Source organism: Pectinophora gossypiella, chromosome 14 (assembly GCF_024362695.1).
Source record: "Pectinophora gossypiella chromosome 14, ilPecGoss1.1, whole genome shotgun sequence".
NCBI lineage: Eukaryota > Metazoa > Arthropoda > Insecta > Lepidoptera > Gelechiidae > Pectinophora > Pectinophora gossypiella.
Window position 1 is genome coordinate 5,060,045 of NC_065417.1, and position 27,384 is coordinate 5,087,428.

Below are 27,384 nucleotides of genomic sequence, written 5' to 3' on the forward strand. Positions count from 1 at the left end.
ACTACATGTACTATAAGGGAGGAGCTCGGTGGCGCAGCGGTAAACGCGCTCGGTCTGCGATTGTTGAAGTTAAACTTTCGCAAAGGCCGGTCATGGGATGGGCGACCACAAAAAAAACAGTTTTCATCTCGAGCTCCTCCGTGCTTCGGAAGGCACGTTAAGCCGTTGGTCCCGGCTGCATTAGCAGTCATTAATAACCACCAATCCCCACTGGGCCCGCGTGGTGGTTTAAGGCCCGACCTCACTATCCATCCATAGGGAAGGCCCGTGCCCCAGCAGTGGGGACGTTAATGGGCTGGTGATGATGATGACTATAAGTAAGTAAATAAATAAAAAGTAAGCTTTAAAATCTTAAATTATGTAACAATTTATATTTTATTTTAGAATAAAAGCCTGTCGCCTGATTTATATTTGTAGAATGAAAGGTAGATAAAAATGTTTTTGATAATATAAGTAAAGTATTGGTGATTCATTTGTATTGGAAAGCTCGTATTAATTTATTTTATAGTTACCTATAATTGGTTTAGGCCTGTGTCTTCCAACTGAATAACGAACCCAAAAAAAAAACAGTAAAAGACCCAAAAAACCTTAGAACCAAGAAATAACTGAGAAAAAACCCGAACCCAACCCAGAAAAGAAACCAGTCTAAAACCTTTTTTGTAACTAGTTGTGACGGAATCCCAGTCTTTTCATGCATATTTTACTTGACACAACTAAATTCTTTGGTGCCGGTGTTTCATTGAGCCTCTTTTCAACGATCAACAATGTAGGCAGGTGCCGCGTTATCCTAGTCAAAATTATGCACCTTTCCACCGGTTGCATCATTACTGAATAATTTAACGACACTCAGCGACGCAGCTAGATAATGTGGCTCGCACCGGGTGTCACCCGCAAATGGGTGGCACCCTAGAATAGCGGGTGACAAAATTGGCGCAAAAAAATAATATATATTGTTGTAAGTACTTATACGTTCCAATTTGGGGAATGAAAAGGTTCAGTACGATCTACTCTGAACCGGCGTGAGTGTACGAATCGATTGATGACTGTGGAGGAAGCAAGAGAAGTGTGTCAGGATCGAAGCAAATGGAATTCCATAGTCTCTGCTTACCCCGGTGGGAAATAAGCATGACTTTATGTATGTGTGTATATACTTATACATTAATTTGTATATCTATATACTTACACAAATTATCAAATGATTTTCAACGATAAAATAAATCACACAGAGAATCGGGCCGATAGGGATATGCGCTGGACGCCAGACGTAGGAAAACATCGACTCCCCGCCTCTATCGGGAACAAATAAGTACACAAAATTAAAACACATAATACCGGGTTCTTACCGCGTTAATCAGTCCCTGACTAACCCTGATTAACGCGGTAAGAACCTGGTATTATGTGTTTTAATTATGATAATAACCACGTAAACATCAAACAATGTATAAGTACACAAAAGTACTGTAATTTGTCATACTATATATACTATAATAAAATATTATTCATTTTCTTTTGTGGTAACCCTAGTTATGTTCCGTTCTGGTGACATATCTTGGCGGTAAGGTTGCGGTTACATTGCAGTCGTTCATTTGCAAAGAGTAGTGGTTCCTGGATTATTATTTATTCACTAGTTATAAATGTGACTTTACTTGGAATTTGCTTATAATATAAGCAAATTCCAAGTATGTTAAAAAATATATATTTAGGTAAGTACGTCTTTTAACACTTTCAAGGACAGAACGTCTAATGACGTTCCGATTCTAACTCATACTATCTATTATGAACCATCAATGACCCATGGTCTCTGCCCGTGAAAGGGTTAAGTTTGAAGGGCATTTCTATTTGACTCGGCATCGCATAGGCTTCGTAAAAACGGTTAAGTATAGAACATTGCTACTTAGGAAATGTCGAAGCAAAAAGGCACGAAACTTATGTAAAAAGAGCTTTATTAGCTTTTTGGCGGGAACGGGAACGGGACAGTTGCTTTCTTCATTGAATAATCTAAATAATTAATACGATGTGGTGTTTTGTGGTTAATGATCGCATTAAGTTAGTCGGAAGACATTCGCGAGTGTTATTATATCGGAGTATTCAATAAACAAAGTGTATCTGCCTATTTTCGCTTCGTGCCAAGAAGCCGCTTCATAACTCGAAAGTTTATGCGGACTTTTGAGTTAATTCGTTTGGGGTTCGGAGTAGGAGTCTACTCCGAGAGTGGGGGCTTAGGTTTCATCATCATCATCACCTTTCATCATTTCATTAATCATCAAGGAAAAAAAATACGTAAGACATGGCTTACCCTTCGGGGAAAACCAAATGAAAAAAAGAAAGCTTTATTACCTAACCTAAGCAATTCACATAAAAAGCAACTTTGCTATTTGACATTTGCTTACATTGCGCACTTACTTTTATATGCGCAAATGTCAAATTGCAATATTGCTCAGATGAATTGCGTCAATGTGGCCTTTTTAACCCCCCAGAGCCCAAGAAAAAAGAATTTGAAAAAGGAAAGCAGCCAATGTCCTTACTATTAAAGAGTTTTTACAACGGGAACATTACCACATCGCTGGTTGGAACCACTGCCACTACGGAGATTGTATTCATTAACAGATTAGATTGAGTCTGGTCGTAGTAATCGTATTAGTAAGATCGATGGACATCGTCACCCGTCCCTGGCTAGTCTCTGACTACGTTACATTCCAGATTGGATAGACGCTAAGTGAATAATACAATGTAGGTATTTGTAGGGATTCAGCCGGGTTCGGCGGCTGCGGCTGCGGAATTAGGAAAGCGGCGTAGGTATCAGGGTCTTTGCCTTTTGCTGTAGAAACAAAGGGCCCATGGAGTTCAGAAGCGCGTCAGTTTTTAAAGACAATTTCAACTCGCCTCATTGAGGCAAATTCCGACCCTAGAGCTGGCAGTTATTTTGGCCAAAGAGTCAGTTTGGCGGTGCAGAGAGGCAACGTGGCCAGTATTCTGGGGACTTTGCCTCGATGTGGTGAGCTAGAGGACAATTTTTAATTATAGATTATTTTTTTGTAAAATTGTTTTGATTTACCCGCAGCCCGCGCTGCGTGTCTGAACGCGACCTAAGTTGGCGACATACAAAAATTCGAACTGGATATTTGCAAAAATACCGATTCTAGGATAATTTTCCGTTTACAATGTTGGCAATGAAAATCCACCCGGTAACTTGTGGATGGGATAGCAGCTGGTATTACTGTGACCTGATTATGACACAGCCTGTAAACCTAATATAATTATCCTATTATAATATTAGATATAAAGCTTTAACAGAGCATATAAGGCTTTTTGGCAAATGAAGACATTTTATTATTATTATTAGCAATGTGGTACACCTTATTATGTGGGCAGTAAATTATTTTTATCATTAAGTCTGCATGGAATCTTAACTAAACTCATCAATATTATTCTCGTAAATACTCACATTTTAATTTATAATGTAATGTGTATTTGACAACAATTCGTAATACTTAAATTCTTTCACTGAGACAGGTGGGAATGCGAGAATTCTTTTTGAGGCGTCTTTTTCTTTATTCGACGTGCACAAAATAGGTATGTACGTTTGAACGTGGGGAAAGGCATGGATATATTTGGAATGTACCTATATGCAATACAATACAAATACTGGGTGTTAGCGACATGAAAAAAAAATAATAAAAAAAAAGTCATGAATTTTGCGACGGAAAATTTCACTTATTATCAATTCACAAGAATGGTTTGAATCATCAATGGTCAAAAAAAGACACATACACATACATAAACTTATGGCTATTTCCCATCGGGGTAAACAGAGACTATGGAATTCTATTTCCTTCGATCCTGACACACGTTACTTCTCTTGCTTCTTTCACATTCATCAACAGTTTCATACACGCACGCCGGTTCAGAGTAGATCATATTGAACCTTTTCTAAGGACTTCTCCAATTTGGTCAATGTACTTCCTTCTAGGTCTTTCTCTGCCTGCCCTATCACCTACGTTCGCTTTATACTGCTTTCATAATCCTATTATCCTTCATCCACTCTATAAAAGAACTGTAAAAAAATAAATTTAAAAAATTCGCGCGACTCGCCATATAGTTAGTAAGATATGTAATAAGTAAGATATGAATTTTCAATATGAAAATGATGTTTAAAATATTTTCCTTGTAGGTAAGTAACATAAAGCAGTATCTACTTATCACTGGGGAGAAACTACGATTCCCAACCCGCGTGTATCAAACTACACCTCGTTGATAATCATTTACTTTCCTCCTTGGTGAACAATATACTATTATCAATAATTTGAGTAGATTTGTCCGTTAGTCCGTCTTTTATGAAACAAATAAAAGAAAAGGGGCAGGTCGAGGCGAAGGATTTGGCGGGAAAAAGAGAGATATGGCGATTACTCTACCGACAAGAGAGCAGCTGTTAAATAAGGAAAGTCCGTTAATAACTTTACGTGTGTTTAATATGATTTTAAAATGTAAGTATGCTTTATTCAATAAGTACTGAGTCACTCAAAAGATAACTTTATCCTCTGATTATGCCATACGCACACGACTAAAGGCGCGAAGAACACAAGACTTTAACTTTAAATTTGTCACACGATACCCACAAGGAAATGACGTCACCAACTCCTACGCTCGCTCGAGTTTCTTCAACATTTTGCTTTGAGAAGTTTTCTTTGACTTTTAAAACACATTTTAGAGGTACCTACTTTAAAATGCAGCTTAATGGCGCGTGTAATTCATATCGGATCACATGCAAACCCGTACCTAAGTATACACACACAAACAGGTGCAACTTAATTTACTTATATCACATATGAATTAACGGTTTCTTATAAAAACACGCATACTTACTTAACATTATAGATAAGTATTTTAACCTCATGACTATACTATGAGGTAAGTAGGTACATGCATCGCATGATGAACTAAGTACCCGCGATTCACCGAGTTTTCATTTTTGTCTTATAAAAATAATCAAAATATTTCGGTAAAACCTACTACCTATGCCTTTTTTCGTTGTCTATGTTATAGGTAATTTTGCGAGATGCTAGTTTTAATCGTACATAAACATATAGCAACACGGACCTCCACGGTACATTAAGTGCGAAATTATAGTTGAAACCAAAAAACTTTCCATAAGTTCAATCAAATTAAACCGTAGCCGTCAATAATTAATAACAATAAAATAATATTTAAATTTAAATCCATTCCAATTTCCATGCCATTCCCATCTTCGACCTTATAATCACATGGCGATGTGATTGATTGAATATGGATTGAATAATGGTGTTCAGAAGCGAACCTATTTTATATTTCTTATTATCACAAAAATGTCAAACAAAGCAAGAAAAAGTAAAATTAGGCAGCCATCAAACATGCGCGGACGCTACATATTGAATAAAACCAGTATGAATTGGAGCAACGAGTAATTTATACGTCACGTCACATTTACGTCGTCAAAATCATGTCTTCAAAGAGAAATTCCTTGCGAACTTGGTTTCCGATGAGTATTGAATCCTGGAAGCTTTACAAACTCCTAAATTGATTATGCCAACTCATTCGCTCAATTATTAGTTTATTACAGATTGCTCTCAACTTCGTACATTATAACTTTCGACGGAAAAAAACACCGCATTTAACTAACTCACATATTTTTTTATCTATATTTTATAATAATTTTCGCGAATAAATGTCAATCTTATATATTGTTGGCACGTTACGCGCGAAAAGTATTTTTCTGATTTCCATTACACAAATTAAAAAGCCAAGTAAGTATTTTTCTTTTTTTGGCCTACACAATACCTACTTTTTTCTGACAATAGCGGTCAGTGTTTTCGTAATAATTTCTGTATAAGCATAGTACAAGTAGGTACAATCTTTATAATGTCCAGAAAAGAGATTGTATATGTATGTCAAATTTTTATCCGCAGTTTCATGAAAACGCAGAGTAGGAATATTTTTGCAAACAACTAAATAAACAGAAGCCCCTAAGCCATTATTGAAATCCATAAGCTGAATCTCGTATTTCCTCAAGAGTCTGTATGATCATATTTGTTTAGACTGGAAAAATGTACTTTAAAGTAGAATCATAGGGTATACTTTTCGCGGGAGTTTGATGCGATTCCGAAATTAGATGCACTCTATATTGAAAATTTTCGTTGAATCGCATTGCATGAGGGATCCGTTGTCTATAAAACCCGATGAATGTTCCACTTGAAATGTTTTCTTTATTTTTCGTTACCAGCGGGAAATGGAAACCTGAGAGCTATTCTAGTCTGGGGAGCGTTGCTTAATAATAAAAGACGCGATGTTAGTCCAACTTGATAGAACAATGGAACGCGTCGGGAAAATCGTTTTGCTTGCCAGCTTGCTCGTTGTGAGTACATTGCAATATGAAACTTAACCAATTGATTACTAATGGACTTTCTTTTTGGATAGATAAACTTACACCTGTAGTAAGCAGTGATGGGGTTCGGAAGATGCACCATGTTACCTAAGCCTTTTTTTTTCATAATACCTAATAAGTAAGTTTGCGATTGCATGTATACCATACATAGAGCAACACGGACTTCCGCTGGCCGGAGTGTTGCTCTTTGTTATCTTTATATAAGTAGGTACCTATTTAGGGTCAAAAAATAGAACTCAAAAAAACAGTTCCCCTTTTTATTTAATTTATTATAGTTTTAATAATGCAATTTAATTTAGTATCAAAAGTGTTCTGATAACTTCATCATCATCATCAATTTAAGAGCCACGCTCTTGTCGGTGTAGCATTTTCCATTCCAGTCTATCAAAGGCCAATTCCTTGACTTCCCTATAAGACACGACGTTAACCTTTTCTTTAATCTGTTCCATGTAAGCTCTTCTTGGTCTTCCCCTTCCTCTCTTTCCTTCTAGCTTTCCTTCTATGATGTTTTTAATGAATTCGTCGTGTCTTATTAGGTGTCCAATCATCTTGCCTCTTCTGTCCTCAATAATTCTCAGTATTTGTCTCTTTTCCCTTACTCTTACTAGCACTTCCTCATTTGTAACCCTTTCTGTCCAACTTATTCTTTCCATCCTCCTCCAACACCACATTTCAAAGGCCTCGAGTCTCTCTCTGTCCTTCTGTGTCAGTGTCCAAGTTTCACCATTTCACCATTCCAAGTTTCTGATAACTTAGGAAGAGCTAAGTTCAGATAAGTTTCTATTTGTGTGTTTAATTTTAGTTATACATAATTAACAACTTAGGGTAAAAATACCTATAAAAGAGCCTCTATTTTTGACAAGTCTTGCAACACTTTAAATACAACCTTTTTGCCTTTTTATATCGTTATTTTTATCATTTTTTCTTTCTATGAATTGGGTCCGAGTAGCGAGAAAATAATTGACTAATGTGTCACGTAGAGATAGAATTAGGCGGGATAAATAAACAGTATAATATTTGCCAAGATAAGAGGGCGCCTAATAACATTGTGGGTTGCAGACAGGTGGGCCGCCTCACGTATGGAAACCAATTTATTTCATACCCCAATCTGTTGCGTTTTCGCCCAATAATTCGCTGAGATTTCATTGATTGCCGCGATTATTTTCTTATAAAAGAACCGGTTCGATTATTTCTTAATGATGTGTTAGCCGGGTTCCGAGTAAGTAAAATCATTTTTTTTTAGTGAATACCATCATAATAATGCTAAAAGTAAAATCAGTTTAGGTAGGTAACCACTTTGGTACTTATTTGTGAGCTTAGCTAAATGAACATTTAGTCAAGGTCGAGGTGAAAAGGGAAAGGTAGCTTGATTGGTTGGTTGGGTAGGACCACAGGAGTAACTAGATCAACATTTTATTATTAATAAGCTTGAGGTAGCGCTTAGGACTATTTCTCGCAAAACCATCCGCATGAGACACCGCGCACTAGATAAATATCTATGATTAATTTAATATATAGTATCAGTGTTGTATTAGTGATATTACAATATCCTTCGACCTATGAAAAATAGTTTTGTCAACGGAACACGTTTGAACTCAAGTAGGAAACCTCGAAGAGGAAAGGGGAGTAAAGCCGGTTGCCGGCCGGCATAATTTTGACTTGGCTTATTTTACTTTTTTATTTGAACCCGATGTAATAGTAGAGACGTGTATCCGAACAAAAAATTGTGTGGCGTAGCTTCCGTTCAAGTGTAGTAACATGACAATAGTAAATAATTTGTCTATGGTTTAAGTTTATGGTACGAAAGCGCGATTTCTATTGGTTGGGCATACTAAGAAGAAAAATGGCGCGGCTTTTGTCATTTCCTGTTATGTGTTGGTGAGTGCATGGCCTCGACGTTGATCCCGTTCCAAGATTTTTACTGCAACGCCGATATTCCTGTATATATGTAATATTTAGCGTGAAATATTTCGTGATGGTGTTCCCAAAAAGGCCATGGATTTGATGAAAACGGTAAGAAGAACATAAACACAGTCACTTTTACTTTATAATTTGTTTGGCTTTTGTTTCTTGTTTTGGTGATATTGAAACTGGCCATTACATTAGAAAAAATATCTCTTTCCAGAAATTGTGTGCACGTGGGAGGTAAGTGTCAATAGTACTCATTAAGTAGATGGTGTCCAGTTTCGGGCTCACACAACAAGAATCACCAATAAGTTGATTTGTCAATACTGTGGATGGCACCCGGCAACCGAGCGTTGTTACGCCATCTTATAGTCCTCCAAATGTTACGCGTATTTTACAGCTTTGCACTGATGCAAGAGGCAATTAGACGCTGAAAATCATGCTTTAATCGAAAGGGATTGGGATGGAAGTCGATTCTATAAAACATTGATCATAGGTATGTCATTTTCACTATTGCATCTCATTTTCATGACAAACCACATGTGCACAGATGGATTTGTTGTTGTTATTTAGTCGGTGCCTCAGGAATTGCAAAATATATTTCTGCACGGTAGATGACTGCTGAGTGTACAGTGCGTTTATTGTTTACGTATTCTGTGACTGTGTAATGACTAATGATAATTGGTGTAAGTATAACCTATAAATCTGTCAGGCAGTTAATAAGTCCAATGTTCAATGGTAGGTCACTTCACTTCAGTCCACTTTGCAGCCAAATTCAAGGTTATTTTTTCATATATCTGAGGTTTCTTGTAAATTGTGTTAAGTAAACATTTCGTTTTTATTACAAGTGGAGAGGAAATACTATGTATGTGTTGCAGTGTGGGGCAAACTTTATCAGATGTTTACTTTCCAACCTGTCTGCCTGTCACTTTCATTTCTATAAAAGTACAAGTTACATAGAGCATTTTACATTTATTTTAGAACTTGTGTAGTTATGTTGACAAAGTAAGTCTTTGAACAGTAGAATAAAAGTATTCAAAGCTTGTAATTGCATAAGGTTAAGTATCCAGTTGCATAACTTAAAATCTTGAGTACAAGCCGCTATTGACTTGAATAGGTTGTTTTTTCGATCCTGCATTTGATTGACCTGGAATTAAAATTCATTACATTTATGGGAGACTTACTTATACATACTGGGTTAAATACTGACAAAAAGTGTGTTTTACATTTTATTGTTTATTTTATTTACATGAACAGACAGAAAGTATGTTTGTAACCATAGCAATACATATTACATATCATGCAAAATGTCTATTAACAAAATTACATTGGCAAGTCATTTTCTACCTCAAGTGTTAATTAAATAAGTATAAACCATAGATAAGCTAGGTTATCTTGGTTTGGAGAGTCAATGGCCAGAAACAAATAATTGCACTTTCAGATATGTCTGTCTTTAGAATGCTAATTGAAAGTTGAAGGTCAATGCTGCAGGCAATAATACTTTCAAATAAATTAACACTATTTGCATATAGAAATGTATATAAAACTGAAAAAAACTTCATGGCAATGTTGTGAAAGTTGACTAAAAGCGACACTGTTATCATTTGGTCCTATAATGATGTCTCATTATAGTTAATTGGGGGTCTGCCTATCCAATTAGGGATTATTAGTTGTGTCCGTTGTCTTTTGAAAACTGACTTCAAATAGATCAATGTGATACTAACATCATTATTATATACATGAGATAACTATTTGTGACAAACTCCACAGTCTGTTTTCAAAACATTATAAACTTCCGTAAGTTACAGTGACTTATACCCTTATAAATCTAGTGTGAATAGGAATTTGTTCGGTAAACATGTACAAACTTGTCACTATGTCACTTATTAATAGGTGACATTGGCGAAACATCAACCTAGTAAATAAAGAAGTAAAAGCTCTCCGATCTCATTGCATTCAATTTAGGATCCAAAGTTTTACACGCCAGTACACTCTGCGGTTTACAATAAGACAAACAATAATGCATGATATTGTTAGTGTAGCATTCTTAGTACATAAGTATATTGTATTATAAGAAATGTATATTTGTATAAACTGTTAGTCAAGTCATTAGATTTCATAATGCTGACTCAGTGTTGAAGGTTTAAAGTGCAGTTTTCAATTTACTGCACTGTGTTCATGTTGAAATGGCTCTACTTTCGCTGGCAATTGGTTATTGTTGGTGTTGAAATACTTGTATTGACTTGGTTTTTCAGCAAGAATCTATTATTAGCTTTGAAGTGGGACAGCATTTTAGTCTATAAAATTAAATTATAGGTTATATTCCCAGCCAAATACATAATTATGCAATAATGGATTTTAAAACAGTAAAAAATATGTCTTCCCCATTCAAACAAAGTTGAAAATCGGCCATGTCCATTATATTAGATCAATTATGATTAGTGGTTACGGTTATTTGAAGTTCAGCATCCAATCTCCCACACACATCCTCTATAATGAACATAGTATCTACTTACACAGCCATAAAGACTACAATTGCCCGGGATTAAAGACAATTAGTGTATTATACATTTGCTACAGCTTTGCTTATGGAATGTGGATGGAAGGGATTCAAGCTATTGAATTTTCAGCAACACTTTTTTTCTGTGAGAAGGGCAGATAGTATCATACAGCTTTTAAAGTGATTGTCTCTGGTTAAAATTGTCAGGAAATGTTTAACATTGACAGTCCCCATACAAAATGTTTTGACTTCGTTGTAAGTCATACTTGTAGGTCATCATAATAAAACAAACCTTTGCTAAGTTACCTGGGATCCAAGTGGAGCACCCGAACTTAGTGTGTACCCATATATGGGTCACGGAAGTATGGAGCTAGTCCGTCATGGTCCATATATGCATCACTGTACTGTCAACATGTTAAATTGAGAACATCTAGACTTGTGGTATTATTTCAAATGATTAAGCCAAGATTAATGTGTTCCCATCTCTTTCAAAATACTTATTACATTGTCGTGAGCGTCCTCCCAAACAAACCTTGAATCTAATGAAGCAGATGGATCTGGAGATAGTCATGGCCATAAAACAGATAAGGTCACAGTGGTCATTAGCTGCTTAGGCACATGCCTTTTAGGAAATAATAAAAAAATACAGTCTAGCTCATCTTAACCAGCTCACTTTAACAGTCTCGAATATGATAAGAAACTTCATATCACAGCTTTGAAAAAGGCATACAGTATGAAAAATTAAAAGTTGAGCGTTAGAAAGTGTGGTTGAGACGTTATCGCGCATGTGGGCCGTTGGGCGCGTGGGGTATCAAGCTAACGTGGTCCGCGTGTTTCAGGAATATGAGTTCCTAGACTTGTCAGATGTGAGAGAAGCGGAACTGAGCAGCCTGCAGTGCGCACTGTTCGAGCGGAAGCCTCACTCGCCGGTGACCGCGTCCAACATCGCTAACAGCGACTCTGCTATAGGTAAGTCAACATCGTACTTTTTTTTTCTTATGAGGGACTTTCCATGCTACATTCTGGCTGGTTAATAGAGCAGAGACCCAGCAGTGGAACATAAAGCCAGTTGTGTTTGTGGCCACCGTTTTCCGCATTCAAACTCTAATGTGGACAATTAGGCGTGCTGTTGTTGACTATGTAAGCCAAATCGTCTGCTTCCAAAAGAATCAATCAATCAATCAAAAAATCCTTCCAAATCCTTTTTTAAATTAGCTGTTTATGTCATGTATTTAGTAAGGTCTTGCACTGTTAAAGCCCAAAAAGCCACTGCTATCTAGACATGTAGATGAAAGCTACAGCTGATAGGAACAATAATTTGTAGCTTTACGCAACTCCATAGATCCATAAATAGATAGAGAATAAGTCCAGATTTGTATAATTCATGCATACATAAATTCATGTCCGTTAATCCTAACGGTGCGGGCAAAGCCACAAGTAATGAAAGACAACTTGCAGCCACTGTTGATACAAAGTTCTAAGACGGATAAGACGACCTTATGGTGACAAGGGATCAGCCTGTCGCCCATAGCAACTGTCCATCTTAAAGAAAGAACAATCTCTGTAGGATTTTTTGATATACCAAGGAAGGCAGCTAAACAGGTTCTATGTTATTGAATTTAATTTGATCCCAGTCCAGAGTAGAAGCAAATATATAATTCAACTCAAAACCAAGATTAGGTCAAAGTGATCTAAGCATAACATAACAGCAGGAAGTTTGAAAAGACTTTGTAATATGAATGGCAAATACATTGTTGTCAGTAACCCAAACAAACAATTAATTTGCTGTTTCTAAAACAAAAGTAACAATATATCACTGAAACAGTATAACAGGTTTGACTATGTTGCAATCTTGAATACTTAAGTGTAGGTATTTATTTATACATAAAATTTAATCTTACACCGACAAACATAAACAGTATAGTATGTTCCACTGCTGGCACGGGGTTCCCCTCAATCATCTGGAGGGGGTATGGAGCATACTCCACCATGCTCCTACTGTCGATTAGTGGGGGTGCTTTTACGGCTAATAGCAGGGACCAACTGCCTTAATGTGCCCTCTGAAGCACGGAATCATCTTACTCTTTCGGACAATCAGATGATTCAAGCCTGCAATGACCTTACCAAACAAAGGACACTCACAAAATGATTTCTATAATGTCCCCAACGGGAATTGAACCCGGAGGCTGTGACTTGCATAGAAACTAAGCTAATATTATAAACAAATTCTTTTTTATTTTTTTTGTGCCAATGGCATAATTATCATTTCCTTTGAAACTTTGACTTGCCATTGTGACACTTTCAATCAGATCCAGTCACGGTTATTTGGACTGAAAACGTTTCATTTTATGATTTTAATGTTTATATTATCAGTACTGCATCTAGTTGCTATACAACCTTCACTTTATACTCTTTTTATTGTCCCAACCTTTCTAGCGATCGTCTAGTTTACTCTAGTCACACATCAGACACGCTTTACCGCGTAAGTGCGAGCGAGACAGACAATTCTCGCGCTCCCCTTTACCCTTTAGCAGTTTACGGCTATTTATTATAGACTAAAGTGAGACTTGGATGGGGTGAGGAAAAGCTAACTCGGGACCTATACGAATTGGCACGGGGCGAAGTGTTACCATTCTATATGTAATACTATTTATTATTATATGCCCTAGATGAAACTACTAGTTCTTTGAAGGACCAACTAGTCCAAAATCAGTATATCCTCGTTGGTAATTTAGTATGAATACTGTAAAATCTTGACTAGTATGACTAAATGGAAGAAATCTTAATTAGGGATAAGCTCGCCTGTTTTATCTAAGGATAAATATTACGTGCAAGTTTCCTTTGCATTTTTTGCATCGTCAGGTTAGGTCTCTCTTGACTTGACAGTCGCTCTATCCAGATTGTACTGTATGCAGCTGTTTAAACATGTAATTGATGTGGGTATGTGTCGGCAGAGGTGTCATCGTGTTCATCGAGCACGGCGACCGTGTCGAGCAGCGTGGAGGTGGTGGGCGCCGAGGGTGAGCGCGACATGGCGCCGCACTCGCCGGCGCGCGCGGCCGGCCCGCCGCCGCCGTACGCGCAGCCACCGCCGCCATACGCGCAGCCGCCGCCGCACCAGTGGCCCGTGGCGCCGCCCAACGTGTACGTCAGCCAGGTCACCGCCAACGTCAACGTGCACGGCTACATGGGCCAGTACTACCAACCGCCACAGCCGCAGTACGCGCCGCCGCCGCAGGTGGAGCGCCCGCCCCGCAACCACCGCCGCGAGCGCCGCACCAAGCGCCCGCCCTCACCCCCGCCGCAGCACCCGCCCTACTACGTGCAGTACCCGCAGTACTACCACCCCGCCGCGCAGGCGCAGGGCGCGCCGCTCTACCATCTGCCCATGTACCAGCCTGTCGTGTACGGCCCCTACCCCTACCAGCCGTACTACCCCGAGTACCCGATGCCGGTGGAGGGCGAGGGGGGCGAGAAAGGCCCCGACGAGTACTCGGCGGAGGTGGTGATGGAGCAGGAGGCGGTGGAGGCGTACTACGCGGGCGCGGGCTACGCGGGCGGCGGCTACGGCGCGGAGGCGGGCGTGGAGTACCTGCCGCCGCCGCCGCCACTGTTCCTGCCGCCGCCGCACCACCACCACCCCGCGCCCGTGCCGCACCCCCATCCGCACCCGCAGCCACACCAGTTCAACGTGTACGCCAAGAACTTCGTGCAGGGCCAGGGTCAGGCCAAGACCTTCCAGCCGCTCGACAAGCCGCAGGAGAGGAAGACGCCGCCGGTGACCGCGTCCGCCGCCACCGCCGCCGGGCCTTCGGTCGAATCGCTGCCGATGAAGGATCTAAAAATTAGCAGTAAAGGCCCCGGCAGCCCGAAGCAGAACGAGCGGCCCGCCGACAACCAAGCGAAGATCGTCGCGACTACCGACAAAGTGTCGCCGACGCCGAAACCGGACCCTGCTAAGCCGGCGTGGGTGCCCAACGAGAACAAGCCTCTGGACGCCGCTCCGATCAATCTCGCGCAGGTTACAGCCAAATCCTTCCCCCCCGTCACCGTCGCCAATCAGACTTCCGGCGTTAAGGTTCCGCCCGTATCGGGCAAGCCGACTAAAGGTCCGGCGGCGCCGTTCTCTGGCAACAAGCAGCCGCCGAAGCCGTCCGTGCCGCAGGTCGCCGTACCGGTCCAGCAGACCGCCTCCACGCCCAAACCTCCCTTCGGGAACCGTCAGAAGCGCGACGGCCCTACGAACCGTTCCCCGTCTAGTGAAAACGCGGAGGGCGACAGGGCTGTCGCGGCCGTTGAACACGTGAAGCGGGAGCCGCCGCTGCCGCCGAGCAAGGCGCCGATGCCGATATCGATCACGCTGCACTCGCAAGGCCCACCGCTGATCGTGACCAACAAGAGTCCGTTCGGCCACTCGCGCAAGCCGGTGGCGCTGCCGGAGCCGGGCGCGGCCCCGCAGCCGCCGCCCCCCGCGCCCACGGCGTCGGACTTCCCCCCCGTGCCGCCGCCGCGCCACCAGCCCGCGCCGCCACCCGCTCTGCCGCCGCAGCCGCAGCCGGCGCCCGGCAAGTCCTGGGCTAGCCTGTTCTCCAACAAGACGAGCGCCCCGACCACCGCGACCGTTCCAGTACCAGCGCCCGTAGAAGAGCCCTCAAGTCCGACGACGGCGTCGCCCCCGGCCGCGACCAGTGTCCAGAAGCCAGTCGCTAAAGTGCCCCCTTTTGATGCGTCGCCGCTGCAAGCCGCGGCCGATAAGGGTTCGCCCGTCCTCCGTGCGACGACTGCGGCGCCTACCGTGTCCTACTCTGAGAAGACCTCTGTGAACGCGGTGAGCAACGCGGCGGCGCCGGCAGCCCCTAAGCCCGCGGCGCCGGCCCCGGTCGCGGAGGTCCCCCCGCCGCCTCCCAAAGAGACCACACCGACAGTCCCCGTTCAGCCGTCCCCGTTCTCTGATGACCCGAACTCGTACAGGATGGGAGGTAAATATATTTCGAATAATATTTTGTGTTTATTAACTACTAGTGCACAAAGATCCAGTAACGGAAGAAAATAGGTCGAATCCATCTACAGTTTTAACGTGCCGCGTCTCCTGGAAACCTAATAAAGAAGTTATTCATAAATATACAAAATGATCACGCCTATCTTCTGTAAGGGTAGGCAGAGGACAGACTTCCACTTATTACGATCCTGACACACCATCTTGGCTTCCTCCACTCTCATAAGGTTTAGAGTACTCTGGACCTGAAGATGTTATTCCTTTTTTTACAATTTCACACTTCCATCCACCCTAACAAGCAATACTTCTCAATTCCAGAATTCCTGTCAAAGTATCAGCTGGACAACAGGGCAGTGACCCTCCTGCCTCGCGGGCTGACCAACCGTTCCAACTACTGCTATGTCAACGCCATTCTTCAGGCGCTGATCGCCTGCCCGCCCTTCTACAACATGCTGAAGGCCCTGCCTTACCAGACACGCCGTGGGAAGTCTAGCACGCCTGTCATTGATTCCATGTAAGTAACATAACATAAATAATAGCCTATATACATTCCACTTGTGGGCACAGACCTCCCCTCAATCAACCGGAAGGAGTATGGATTTTTACGCCTAATAGTCAAGACCAACCATGTAAACAAATTAGTAGAAATTCCACGCGTAAACGCTAATAATTACCTAGCTTAAGAGTTTAAAATAATAGCCCCTATTACATACCATACTATTCTCAAAAGCAGCCTAAATATGTTGCAATGCTAGGTACAAGCTTCCTCAATTATTATTAGAAGAGATTATGCAGCGCTCTCCAACATGTATTTGTACTGGCACTGTATTTCAGTCCATTGTTGCTGGAAAAGTATAGAAAAATCTTGCTATTAGCTGAAAACAGCAAGCATTTATCAAAGAATACTCTCTGTAGTAACGATTGTTTTATTACTTATTTACGACATTATAGCCTTATAAAGTAAATTTTGTTTAATGACTCTAGCTTTAAAGATGATTACATATACTGTAATATACTGTACAGTATTTGTGAAATGCGTCAAAATTAATTTGACACGATTATTTGGAACAAGCACAGTTTCTCTTTGATATTGCTTCAAAATGTCTCGTGTAACTGCGTGCAGCATTTATGAAGTATGACTCATCCATAATCGTACTTTACGAGTGTTTACATGATTAAGTAATGAATCTTTATCGTTTAGCACGAAATGTACTCAAATTTAGATTGAAAATGTTTTACGTTCTTGTAGTTTCCAAGAATCACTCTTAATATTTTGACAATATAAGCCCCAATAGTCCAATGTAATAGTAGTGGCACTATTAAGGAGAAGGCGAACGTCGTGTCTTATAGGGAAGTCAAGGGATTGGCCTTTGATAGACAAGAATGGAGAATGTGACACCGACAAGAGTATGGCTCTTAAATTAATGATCCCACTGCTGGGCACAGCCCGGCAGTCAAACGGAGAGGGACAATAAATTCGTATATTTCAATAGGGTAGTTTCCCGTCAAATCAGTTACTTTTTACTAAATGTCCAAACACGAAATTACTATGGAATTTGAATTAAAAAGCAACTTGTGACGTCATTGAAAAAGGTGACAAAATGAAGTTTTTTTAATTACATACAACCTTTTTTTGTCACCTTTAGAATTGTGTTTGTTTAGTAAATCAGAATTTCATAATTTGACTTTGAAACTACCTAATTGTCGATGGGAAAATTACCTATGCCATCCAATGAAAAGATAATATATTATTGCTCACCTTCAATCATCATTTGTATATTTCAGGGTGGAATTATGCTATGAGTTCAGCCCGCTAGCCGCAGCGGCTCGCCCGGGTCGCGGCGCCCGCGGCGAGACTGGCCCCGTGTCCGCCGGGCCTCCGTTAGACGGCACGGCAGGGCTCAAGGTGCTCCGGGCGCTCCGCCCCTTCCCCGGCTCGCAGGAAGGCCGTCAAGAAGACGCCGAGGAGTTCCTCGGGTGTCTACTCAACTCTCTCAACGATGAAATGCTAGAGGTAACGTATGTTGATTGTTATGTTGAAGGTATTTACAAAACTAGCGGCGCGCTATATATAATGCCCGTTTTGACATAGTCACGTCCAGCATTCCGTCAATATAGTTAAAAATTACTACTAAACTTGATGAACAATAAAGTAATACGAATCTTGATGAGTGGGGGACAAACGTCAAAACGGCTATGCCGCTAGTTTGGATATTTCATATACGTAATATATATACTCAATTGTGTGTTGTTTTATATAATACCACAAATGATAGTTACCTTAAACGAGACAACAGTCAAACACGAAACTCAACATAAGTGAAATCTCAATTGAGCTAGAGGTACATCCATCGCAAGATGAACTAAGTACCCACGCTTCACCGAGCTTTCTGTTAGGTTAGACCAATATTATAGATAGTGAGCCGAATCGTCGTCTATAATGGCCGAGCCAATTTTAACTTTAGACCGAAACATTTAATCACATTAAAAAGGTAGTTTTCCAAAACAATTTTTAACATTTTTAACTGATGTTTTCAGCTGATGAAACTTGTAGAGCCAGAAGAGCCTAAGGACAGTAACGGGCAGCCAAACGGCGTCATCACACAAGAACAACCAGCTGAAGAGGATGACGATGATGATGAGTGGAAGGTAAGCACATCATATGATTGATTATTCTAATTTCAAACACGCTGCTGCACATTTTGTGAAAAGAATGTTTGGCATTACTGTAAAAGTGGGTTTAGACCAAATTAATATAGAACCAGGGCGCTATTTTCTTCTATTGCTACAAAATAAATGCTCTCTGTCCCTCTTTTATAAAATGACCATGCACTCGTTTCACTGACTGAATGACTGATTCATCAAGTTCTGTAACGGGCATGTAAAGTGACACGTGGATAGTCCATATTATAACTTAATCCATTTGATTTATTGACATGTCCAGATCTATAATCAAATGAACGTGTAACGCGTTTATGAAATATTTTTTCTACTTTATTAAATATGCGGCGCCGACAATTTCACAATGATGCTATTTATTTTTCGTCTCTGAAAGTGATTTTTGATCGCTACCGTGTGGATAAACACAACTGAGTAGGCCCCGTCCGCCACACAAGCCAGCCCCCTGAAGGGCCCGCGAGTGACGCCCGTCGTGTTGCAGGTGATGGGTCCCCGCAACCGCGGCGCGGTGGAGCGCCGCTGGGCGGCGCGGCGCACGCCCGTGGCCGACATCTTCCGCGGCCGCACGCGCGTGCGGCTGCACCGCGCCGCGCACCATGACGTCACCGACGCCGTGCAGCCCTTCTTCACGCTGCAGCTCGACATCGAGGTACACATATTTTGTTATACTCTTCACATATTTAGCTCTACTATATACCTCTACCGGTGCGAAGCAGTCGGAAGCCAGTGTGGCAGTGAAGCAGCGTGGCGTCGGATAGAGGCACATGCCTAGCAGTAGTATGTATATGGGCCGATTATACAACGACAAATTGAAAGTATAGTGGTTGAACCGACTGCCTTCTACTCCGAACAGTACGGATTGTGCAGTTTGAATCCCGCATTCTGAATTTGTTTTCACTTCGCGTTCTGGCGTGCGCTCTCGAGGTTTTAAAGATCCCCAGTTATTTTACAAACCTGCGTAAATGGATCGGTGAAACGGTGTGATACATTATGTGCTTTCAGTTGATTACGATGATGTTCTTTATTTTTCGTCTCCGAATCGTGATCTATCACTGATGTAGACAAGTAAGACTGAGTAAGATCCAACAGCCAACAGCAAAATCGTTCCTTCCTTCACACCTTACTAAGTTCCCAAACCTCTCCACAGCGCGCGAACACGGTGAAAGACGCCTTAGAATTGCTCGCTGGCAAGGACACTTTAGAGGGAGTGAGCGACGCGTGGCAACAGCTGTCCTTAGAACAACTGCCAGTTGTTCTCCTGCTGCATCTCAAGTGCTTCCAACTCGACACCGAAGGCCACACCGCCAAGATTGTCAAGACCATCGACTTCCCTGTTGACCTCAAGATTGATCCCAGTATGTATTCTGATAGAATAGATATTTAATTATCGCGCGGAATCGGAACGGCGGTATATACGAATTGTCATACCAAGGTTTTCCTATAGAACTAAGTTTCCTGTTTTGACCTAATAAAGTACAACAATTGTCCCCGTCATACATACATACATACATAAACTCACGCCCGTAATCCCAACTGGGGTGGGCAGAGCCACAAGTAATCAAAGACAACTTGCAGCCACTGTTGATACGAAGTCCTAAGATGGATATGATGAACCTTATGGTGATAAGGGATCAGCCTATCGCCCATAACATTAGTCCATCATGTTAGAGGACGCAATCCCTCTGTCGGTTTTTACGACATGCCCGGGAAGACAAGCAGCTGAACGTGTTCTATGTTTTTTATTTGCTCCCAGAACAGCATAGAAGCAATATATTTGTCCCCGTCAATATAGTTGTAAATTAATACGAAACTTGATGAGTGGGACACGTCAAAACGGTCATCATAGCGTGCCGCTTATTTAGTAACCAGTTATTTATTTTATTTTATTTGTATTTTATAGGAAATAAGAATAAAAATCAAAGAAATCTTCTACTCTCGATTTGTTCCAATAGGGTAGTTTCCAACTAGTCAAATCAGTTACTTGTTACTAAACATCAACACACGAAATGAGTGGAATCTGTATGAAAAAGCAACCTCTGATGTTTATAGAAAAACGTGACAAAATGTCGCATTTATTACATTTTTCATTACTAAAATTCACAAATAAGTTAAATAAAAAAAGGAAACACTTTTTGTCACCTCTAGACTTGTCTTTATTTAGTGATCAGAATTTCATAATTTATCTTTGACCTAGGAAACTACCCAATTTGCGTCCATTTCTTATCTTTATAAATATTATTTTTTTTATTTATATACATCCAACAACCCACGTGTACGTATGTATACAATGATGGTACTTTATTTTTCGTCTCTGAAGAGTAGTGACTTTTCATGTAGACATCGTAAGACTGAGTATACTACTCAACTGCGGGATTGTGTGGAGGACCATACTTTTCATGTGAAGTTTTTTAGAATTAGGTGAAGTATCCTCTCCGGTTGATTGAGGGGAGGCCTGTGCCCAGCAGTGGGGCCGTCTATGTTTATGAGGTGAAATTCACATCAAAAGCTAAAAATTGTCTTACAAGTACATACTACAAGTATGTAGCTCTGCTCATGAGGGGTTAGGAATTTGAGTAATCACACCCCGGACACTTCATACAAATCACGTCGTTTTACACAGACTCTCCACATTGTCGTTATCGTACACGCGCATCTGTGTGTGTGACGTCTGAGGTCCACACGATTCAAGACTAAAGTAAGACCGAGGGGGTGAGGTAAACATAGCTCAGCCGCTGGTGGGACGCGGAGAGTGGCTGTTCTATTATTTTATTATGTTTATGAAATGAAAATGTAATGACGTGTTGCAGAGATAATGTCGTCGAAGCTGAAGTACACACAGAAGCAACGGCTGTACAAATTGTTCGCGGTGGTGTATCACGAGGGCGTGGAGGCTGTCAAGGGGCACTACCTCACAGACACCTTCCACGGACAGGCTGGCTGGATTCGGTATGTTACATTCATTTACAATACAATACAAAAACTCTTTACATAAACAGCCTATATACGTCCCACTGCTGGACACAGGCCTCCCCTCAATTAACCGGAGGGGGTATGGATATACTCCACTGCGGGTTGGTGGTGGTGTTTTCACGGCTAATAGCCGGGACCAACGGCTTAACGTGCTCTCCGAAGCACGGAATCATCTTACTTTTTCGGACAATCAGGTGATTCAAGCCTGAAAAGTCCTTACCAAACAATGGACAGTCTCACAAAGTGATTTCGACAATGTCCCCATCGGGAATCGAACCCGGACCTCCAGACCGTGAGCCTAACGCTCTAACATGTCTGATGACACTGAAAAGTTACTCTATTCTCATAAACAACGACAAACGCACACGGGCCCTGTGAGATCACAAGTACCTGTGTTGCGTATGTTGTTTATGAAGTCGACACAATGATGCTTACTTATTTTTCGTCTCTGAAAGTGGTCACAAAATCACTTGTGTGTAGACAACAATTACTGAGTAGAACATCCAAACCCTCCAATCTCGTAACAACACTGAACATTACTCACTAAGTATACATCTTTCCAGCTATGACGACTCTACAGTGACTCAAGTGACAGACACACAAGTGTTGAAGCCGAAGCCTCCGCGTATGCCGTACCTGCTGATGTACCGCAGGCACGACACTCTGCCGGCGCCGCACCGCGCCCCCGCGAAGCCCGAGTGAGCCTCCGCTTACGCTCGACAACTGCTGAATCTTTACCACGCTCGGTGGGCAACTGCCCTAAGGACTCAGTACTTTACGTCCGGGAGTTATTGGGAACAATCGTGGCATTGGTAGACTTACAAATAAGTCAATAGTTAATGAAACGCGGTAGTTTAGGTTTTATACCAAATTAGAAACGATATTTGGAGATAGCCGGACGTAAATAGAAATTATATTCGGAAATAAAAAAGATGGGGCGAGTTTCCAATTTGCGTTTAAATTGACATAGTTCTACCGAGATGACTAAAGATTCAGCAAGATTTTCGGCAATTTAGAGACAGTGATAAAACTATTGAAGTGTAAATAAAGCTAAGACTTACCGTGTGCCTGTCCTAGACTTTACAGCACAACGAAAGTACGTAATGTAAGTATACATTGTTTTGTAAACAAAAAGGCAATAGAGCCTAACAAGGGCAAATAAAATGTCAAAAAAAGTAACCAATAATAGCAACTCTTTAATTCCTTACGTTAATCACTTACAGTTTACTTTCACTTGTTGATGCCTTAACAAAAATCTGATCTGCAAAAAGTTTTTGATTTTTGTATCATATTGTGTAAATTCTCACTGGAATTTAATACTGTAGAGATAGCGTAGATGTAAAATGTAAATTATAATTTAGATGTATAAAGTACAAATGAGAACATTTCTCTATTCATGGATATAAAAGAATGAAGATATCATTAACACGCTGTAACTTTATTTGGCTTGTTTCTCATACTTCATTCTTAATATTATTTCGTCGAAACGTTGTATAAACTTGTATATATTGTTAGAATTAGGTGAAGTTGGGGCCGATTGTTGCATTTTATTTATGTAGTTTTCAAGGTATATTCTTGTTTCGATTATAATAAATACTTGACTATTTCAAGTTTGGCATAAAATACTAAAATGTCTTGAGAATCAACTGGTGCTTCTAAGTGCCCCAGCTTCTGCTAGCGTTAACTAAAGTAAGTTATCTACTACTCGACAATATGGAATTGTGGTTTATAAATTGAAAAAAGTGTAAAAAAAAGTTAATTGTAAAAATTAATTTAGCAATTCTATATTGGTGACCTATGATCAGAAGAGGTTGTCGGTTGGTTGCAAGTAATGTCACTTACCACTGGTCAGTGAGGGAAATTAGCGTTGTCAGGCTTCTTAGTTCGAAAGCTACATGTTTGAAAAAAGTTCGAAAGTACAAAGTTTTGGTATTGAAGATATCACGAAATGTACCAAATTATTTCCGATAAATACAATAAGTATTTTGCAACGGAGTTCAATTGGTATTGTGACGCTAAAAGAGATATGTGAATGAATTTTTGGAGCTGGGATTAACACAAAGGGGTCATGCATGAGGTCATTAGGAACTTAGTGAAGTCATTGCCCCAGATGCGTTTGTGAATCGTGGCAGGTACTTTTGATGTAAACCCTCTTATTTGCTCTATGGTCACGCTTCGTCGTATAAGTTAATGCTAGGTATTATAAGGGTTGTGTGCAGTGGGTGGTAGCGGTGGTAGGCGATGGTAGGGAGGTAGATTCGGTGCTTGACGGAAGCAGACAGTGAGCAATGTGCCCTTCGTTACTTGTGATATGAACGCCTGAGGACGATACAGCTGATTGTTTAGTACCCACTATTGTATAGAATATTGTTATAATGTTAAGTGTTAAATATAAATAGATATATTATCTCGCCGTTGGTATATTGTGGAGAATGTCTGTTTTTAATATTATTCAAATTCATCTCGAAATCTATGTTCTTTTGTAGTGACATGTAACATTTGTGGAAAATTGAATCTTATGAGCATAAGCTGTTGGGTATACTAAAATTTACGACGTAATTTATTGTAAATTATAAATCGCATTGTTTTATAAGTGACGAGTGGTTTCGACGAGCTTAGCTGCGCCTCCTGCCCATCTATTGACATTATTGTAGTGAATCATTGATCTCACTTGATGTTGTTCGGAATCACATTCTCGTGGAAGATGTAAATTTCCTTCTCTAGTACTAAAGGCAATACACCAACGCCTTATAAAGTGATTATTGCTAGTGTTAAATTGACCAAATATTGGATATCATTCGATAACATGGCTAACAGCTTTTGTAATGTTTAAAAAACAAGTCAACATCATTTAGGATATATAGAATGATATCTAAGATGCACTGTCGGTTATTGTATGTGTCCAAATGTAAATGATAAAATATTTAGTCTTAAATATAGTCAATTTAACTATTATGATAATGAATCGAAGTAGGTTTAGTTTTTGTAATATGGTTTCGAAAAAAAAGTTATTTACGACTAACTTTCTAAGCTTTTATATGTATAACTTGGTTGTTAACGTTTATTTGGATTGTGGGTAGGTCATAACGTAGTGATATAACTGGCAATAATTAGTGTACTTCATATCACATTATCGACACTCATGTCTAAGCCAAATTGTTTGAATTTTCGGCACAACACTGACATTGAATAGTCCCGATAGTTCTCTGGTTAGAACTAATACGAATTTATATCGATTATTTTTTGTCGCGGATCACTCTGTTAGTTGCACAAAATGTTTCCTAGTACGATAGGTTCCTTCTATGGTAGCGAATTGTTTGGGTTTTGTCTGTATTGCACGATTGTATGGTTTTTGCGTAAGACTGAGCGCAGGGCCCGGAATGTCGGTTACTACTGTATAACGCACTTTAGCATGTAAGTTGTGGACACTACACATTAACGGTCTATGGACGATTGAAACAGATTGAGATGAATCATCGGATTGTCCCTGTAATGCAAAATACATACATATAATCAACTCCCCTGCACCGATGGTGTGTAGTGTTAAAAGTAACAAACGCTGCCTTTTAGTTAAGATGTGTTGCATATTTATTATTGAGTAATTTTACTGGAATCAGCTGTCTTTAGATGAAACTCAAAATATATTGGAAATTAATTATAAAATCAAATAAATATATATATTTTAAATAAATTTGATTTCCAGTATTCGAGTTAACAGTCGAGCTGGCATTTATAACTAGGCATTGTTATAGAAATACGAAAAATATATTCACATTTCTCGTGTATAATCCTATCGCAGGTGGCTGTGACATAGAACATAGGACTTTGACTGTTATATTTGCTAGCCGCTTGATTTCCGAGTGGCAAATTGTTGTAACATTTGTTTTAAAATGGATTCTGTTAAAGTTCCGTTCGACCAGAATAAACTAAGTTTAATACGACGCCGTGGTTTCTAAATTGAAACTTATTGTGTGAATCAAGTTTTATGACTCTTAATAATTTCCTTTGAGGTTATACTTTAATTTTTGCTTGCTGGCAAGCGTCATGCTTCGCATTGGACATGCTCTTATCGTAAAATTCTGGTCTACACGCGAATTTTCGCTTGATAACGCTTTGTGGATAATCCACCACAAATGGTGAAGACACTACATTTTATCTTAAGATAAGAAAAAGAAACAAGTATAGTTGCACTAGAGCGAGATAAATAATAGTGAGATGGGCTTAAATCATATCGGTTACCATTTAAGCATCAAAATTCACTTATTTCTGATTTCAATGTAGATTTAATGTAAATTGTTACATTTTGTATATTAGTTTGAAGAGTTTAATTAGTGGATGTTCCTGATAGTTTTAAATCTGATCAAAGTACGCATGAGTCAAGACGGACTTGCTAGTTTAGCAGAGCAGCTTTTAATTCACCAAGTTCAAGTGCCAATGTGTTTCTTTTTTTTTAAGAATTGTTATTGGTTCAAAATCAAGTATCCAAAAATGGCTATTTCACATTGAACTCAGGATAATTATGTTCTTCGATATTTTTAATCCCAATGCTCGTTGTCGAATCGTACGAAATGCTGTTTTTCTTTGTCAGTTAGCAAAAGTTACAGCTGACGACACGTCCAAATTAGTCACTCTTCTTCACTCTTGTGAATCATCTCCCTAATGGTTATCCCGTTTCCACGGGATCCGCTTACCTAACCTGAATTTTGGACAGGTCCGGTTTTGTTACAGAAGCGACGGCCTATCTGACCATTCAATGGAAGTTAGGTCACATACCTCCGAAACGCATTTCCCGGGAATGTGGGTTTCCTCACGATATTTTCCTTCACCTCTGAGCAGGTATGATCCAAACATGAATTCGAAAACAAATTCGAAAATCAATTGGCCCGGGCTGCATTCGCACCTGCGATCTCAGTGAGAGTCGAGTGTTCTTCCAACTGGGATATTACGGTTCTTTTCCATATTCACTCTTATGAATAAATAATATTTACCAGTCAAGTTTGACATTGCTTTGGAAATCTTACACGACCGTGAATGTAGATCTCTATATAAGCATTTCAATTCAACAAAATCAAACACAACATTTGTCTTAGCTTTTGCTATTCAAACACTATTAGTAAGAGAGCTTGTTAATCGAATAGAATATTTTTAAAATATTTTAATAATTGATGTAGTATTTAATATTCGGGTTGATCGAACCGCTCTCTGGTTGCACAAACGTTTATACGTGGCTGGTCGTTAAGATTTATAAACAACTTCCATAGGCCTGTCTCTTCAGTTTGTACCAAGTATTGTTTCGAATTACTATCTAGTCCCCATCAGAATTCACTATGGTGCAATGTAATATTTTATTTACCGCAGTTATCAAGTCTTGCCGTCATACGTGTAAAATGTTGAACTCGAATTTTCCTCCAAATGAACCTTTGGATAATGCAATAGTCTATAGGATAACAATACGAAACAGTAACGATAAACAATGAACACTATGGCGGTCTATCTACTTAGGTTTTAAAGATGTATGTAATAATGCTTATTATTAATTATAATTATTTTTATACGAGAGGTTTCATTATTTAAGTTACGGTTAATTTTAGTGATAAGACCCAAGGCTGTATTAATAAAGGAGTGTTTTTCCCCAATGAAGCCAAGTTGATTTTTATTGTAATTTTGTTTAACCTACTGATTTTATAATTGCGTAAAAATACTCCTGTTGATCGTTATAGACAATGCACAAGTTGGAAATTAAAAGGCAAAATTCAAATAAATTTATGAAATGCGCATTGTCTATCACGGTCAGCTTTATAAGTTGTTATGTGGATATGTGTGTATGACTAATTATAAAAATAATCCTTTATTTTGGTAACAAATTGGTGTTATGAAAATTTTGTGAATAAAATATGGTGTCATTCTGAAAAGGCT

General features: G+C 39.9%; 2 protein-coding genes across 7 annotated transcripts in view; one reads left to right on the forward strand and one right to left on the reverse strand.

The window, feature by feature from the left end:
• LOC126372577 (nuclear envelope phosphatase-regulatory subunit 1) overlaps positions 1 to 27,384 on the reverse strand; it is a 598,500-nt gene that overhangs the window by 285,158 nt on the left and 285,958 nt on the right. The window lies entirely within an intron of this gene.
• Positions 8,292 to 27,380, forward strand: LOC126372439 (ubiquitin carboxyl-terminal hydrolase 10-B). Of its 4 annotated transcripts, XM_050018193.1 has the most exons (12): positions 8,293 to 8,431; positions 8,544 to 8,563; positions 8,724 to 8,819; positions 11,663 to 11,792; positions 13,778 to 15,802; positions 16,138 to 16,333; positions 17,605 to 17,833; positions 18,358 to 18,468; positions 18,980 to 19,147; positions 19,646 to 19,853; positions 21,306 to 21,444; positions 22,032 to 27,380. In XM_050018193.1, exons 5-12 carry the CDS (start codon positions 13,855 to 13,857, stop codon positions 22,168 to 22,170), a joined length of 3,138 nt encoding a protein of 1,045 aa, XP_049874150.1. In that variant the 5' UTR covers positions 8,293 to 8,431; positions 8,544 to 8,563; positions 8,724 to 8,819; positions 11,663 to 11,792; positions 13,778 to 13,854; the 3' UTR covers positions 22,171 to 27,380. The 4 variants fall into 4 exon arrangements, with proteins under 4 accessions (XP_049874151.1, XP_049874150.1, XP_049874149.1 ...); XM_050018194.1 differs by lacking the exon at positions 8,544 to 8,563 and having other exon boundaries at positions 8,292 to 8,431; XM_050018192.1 differs by lacking the exon at positions 8,724 to 8,819.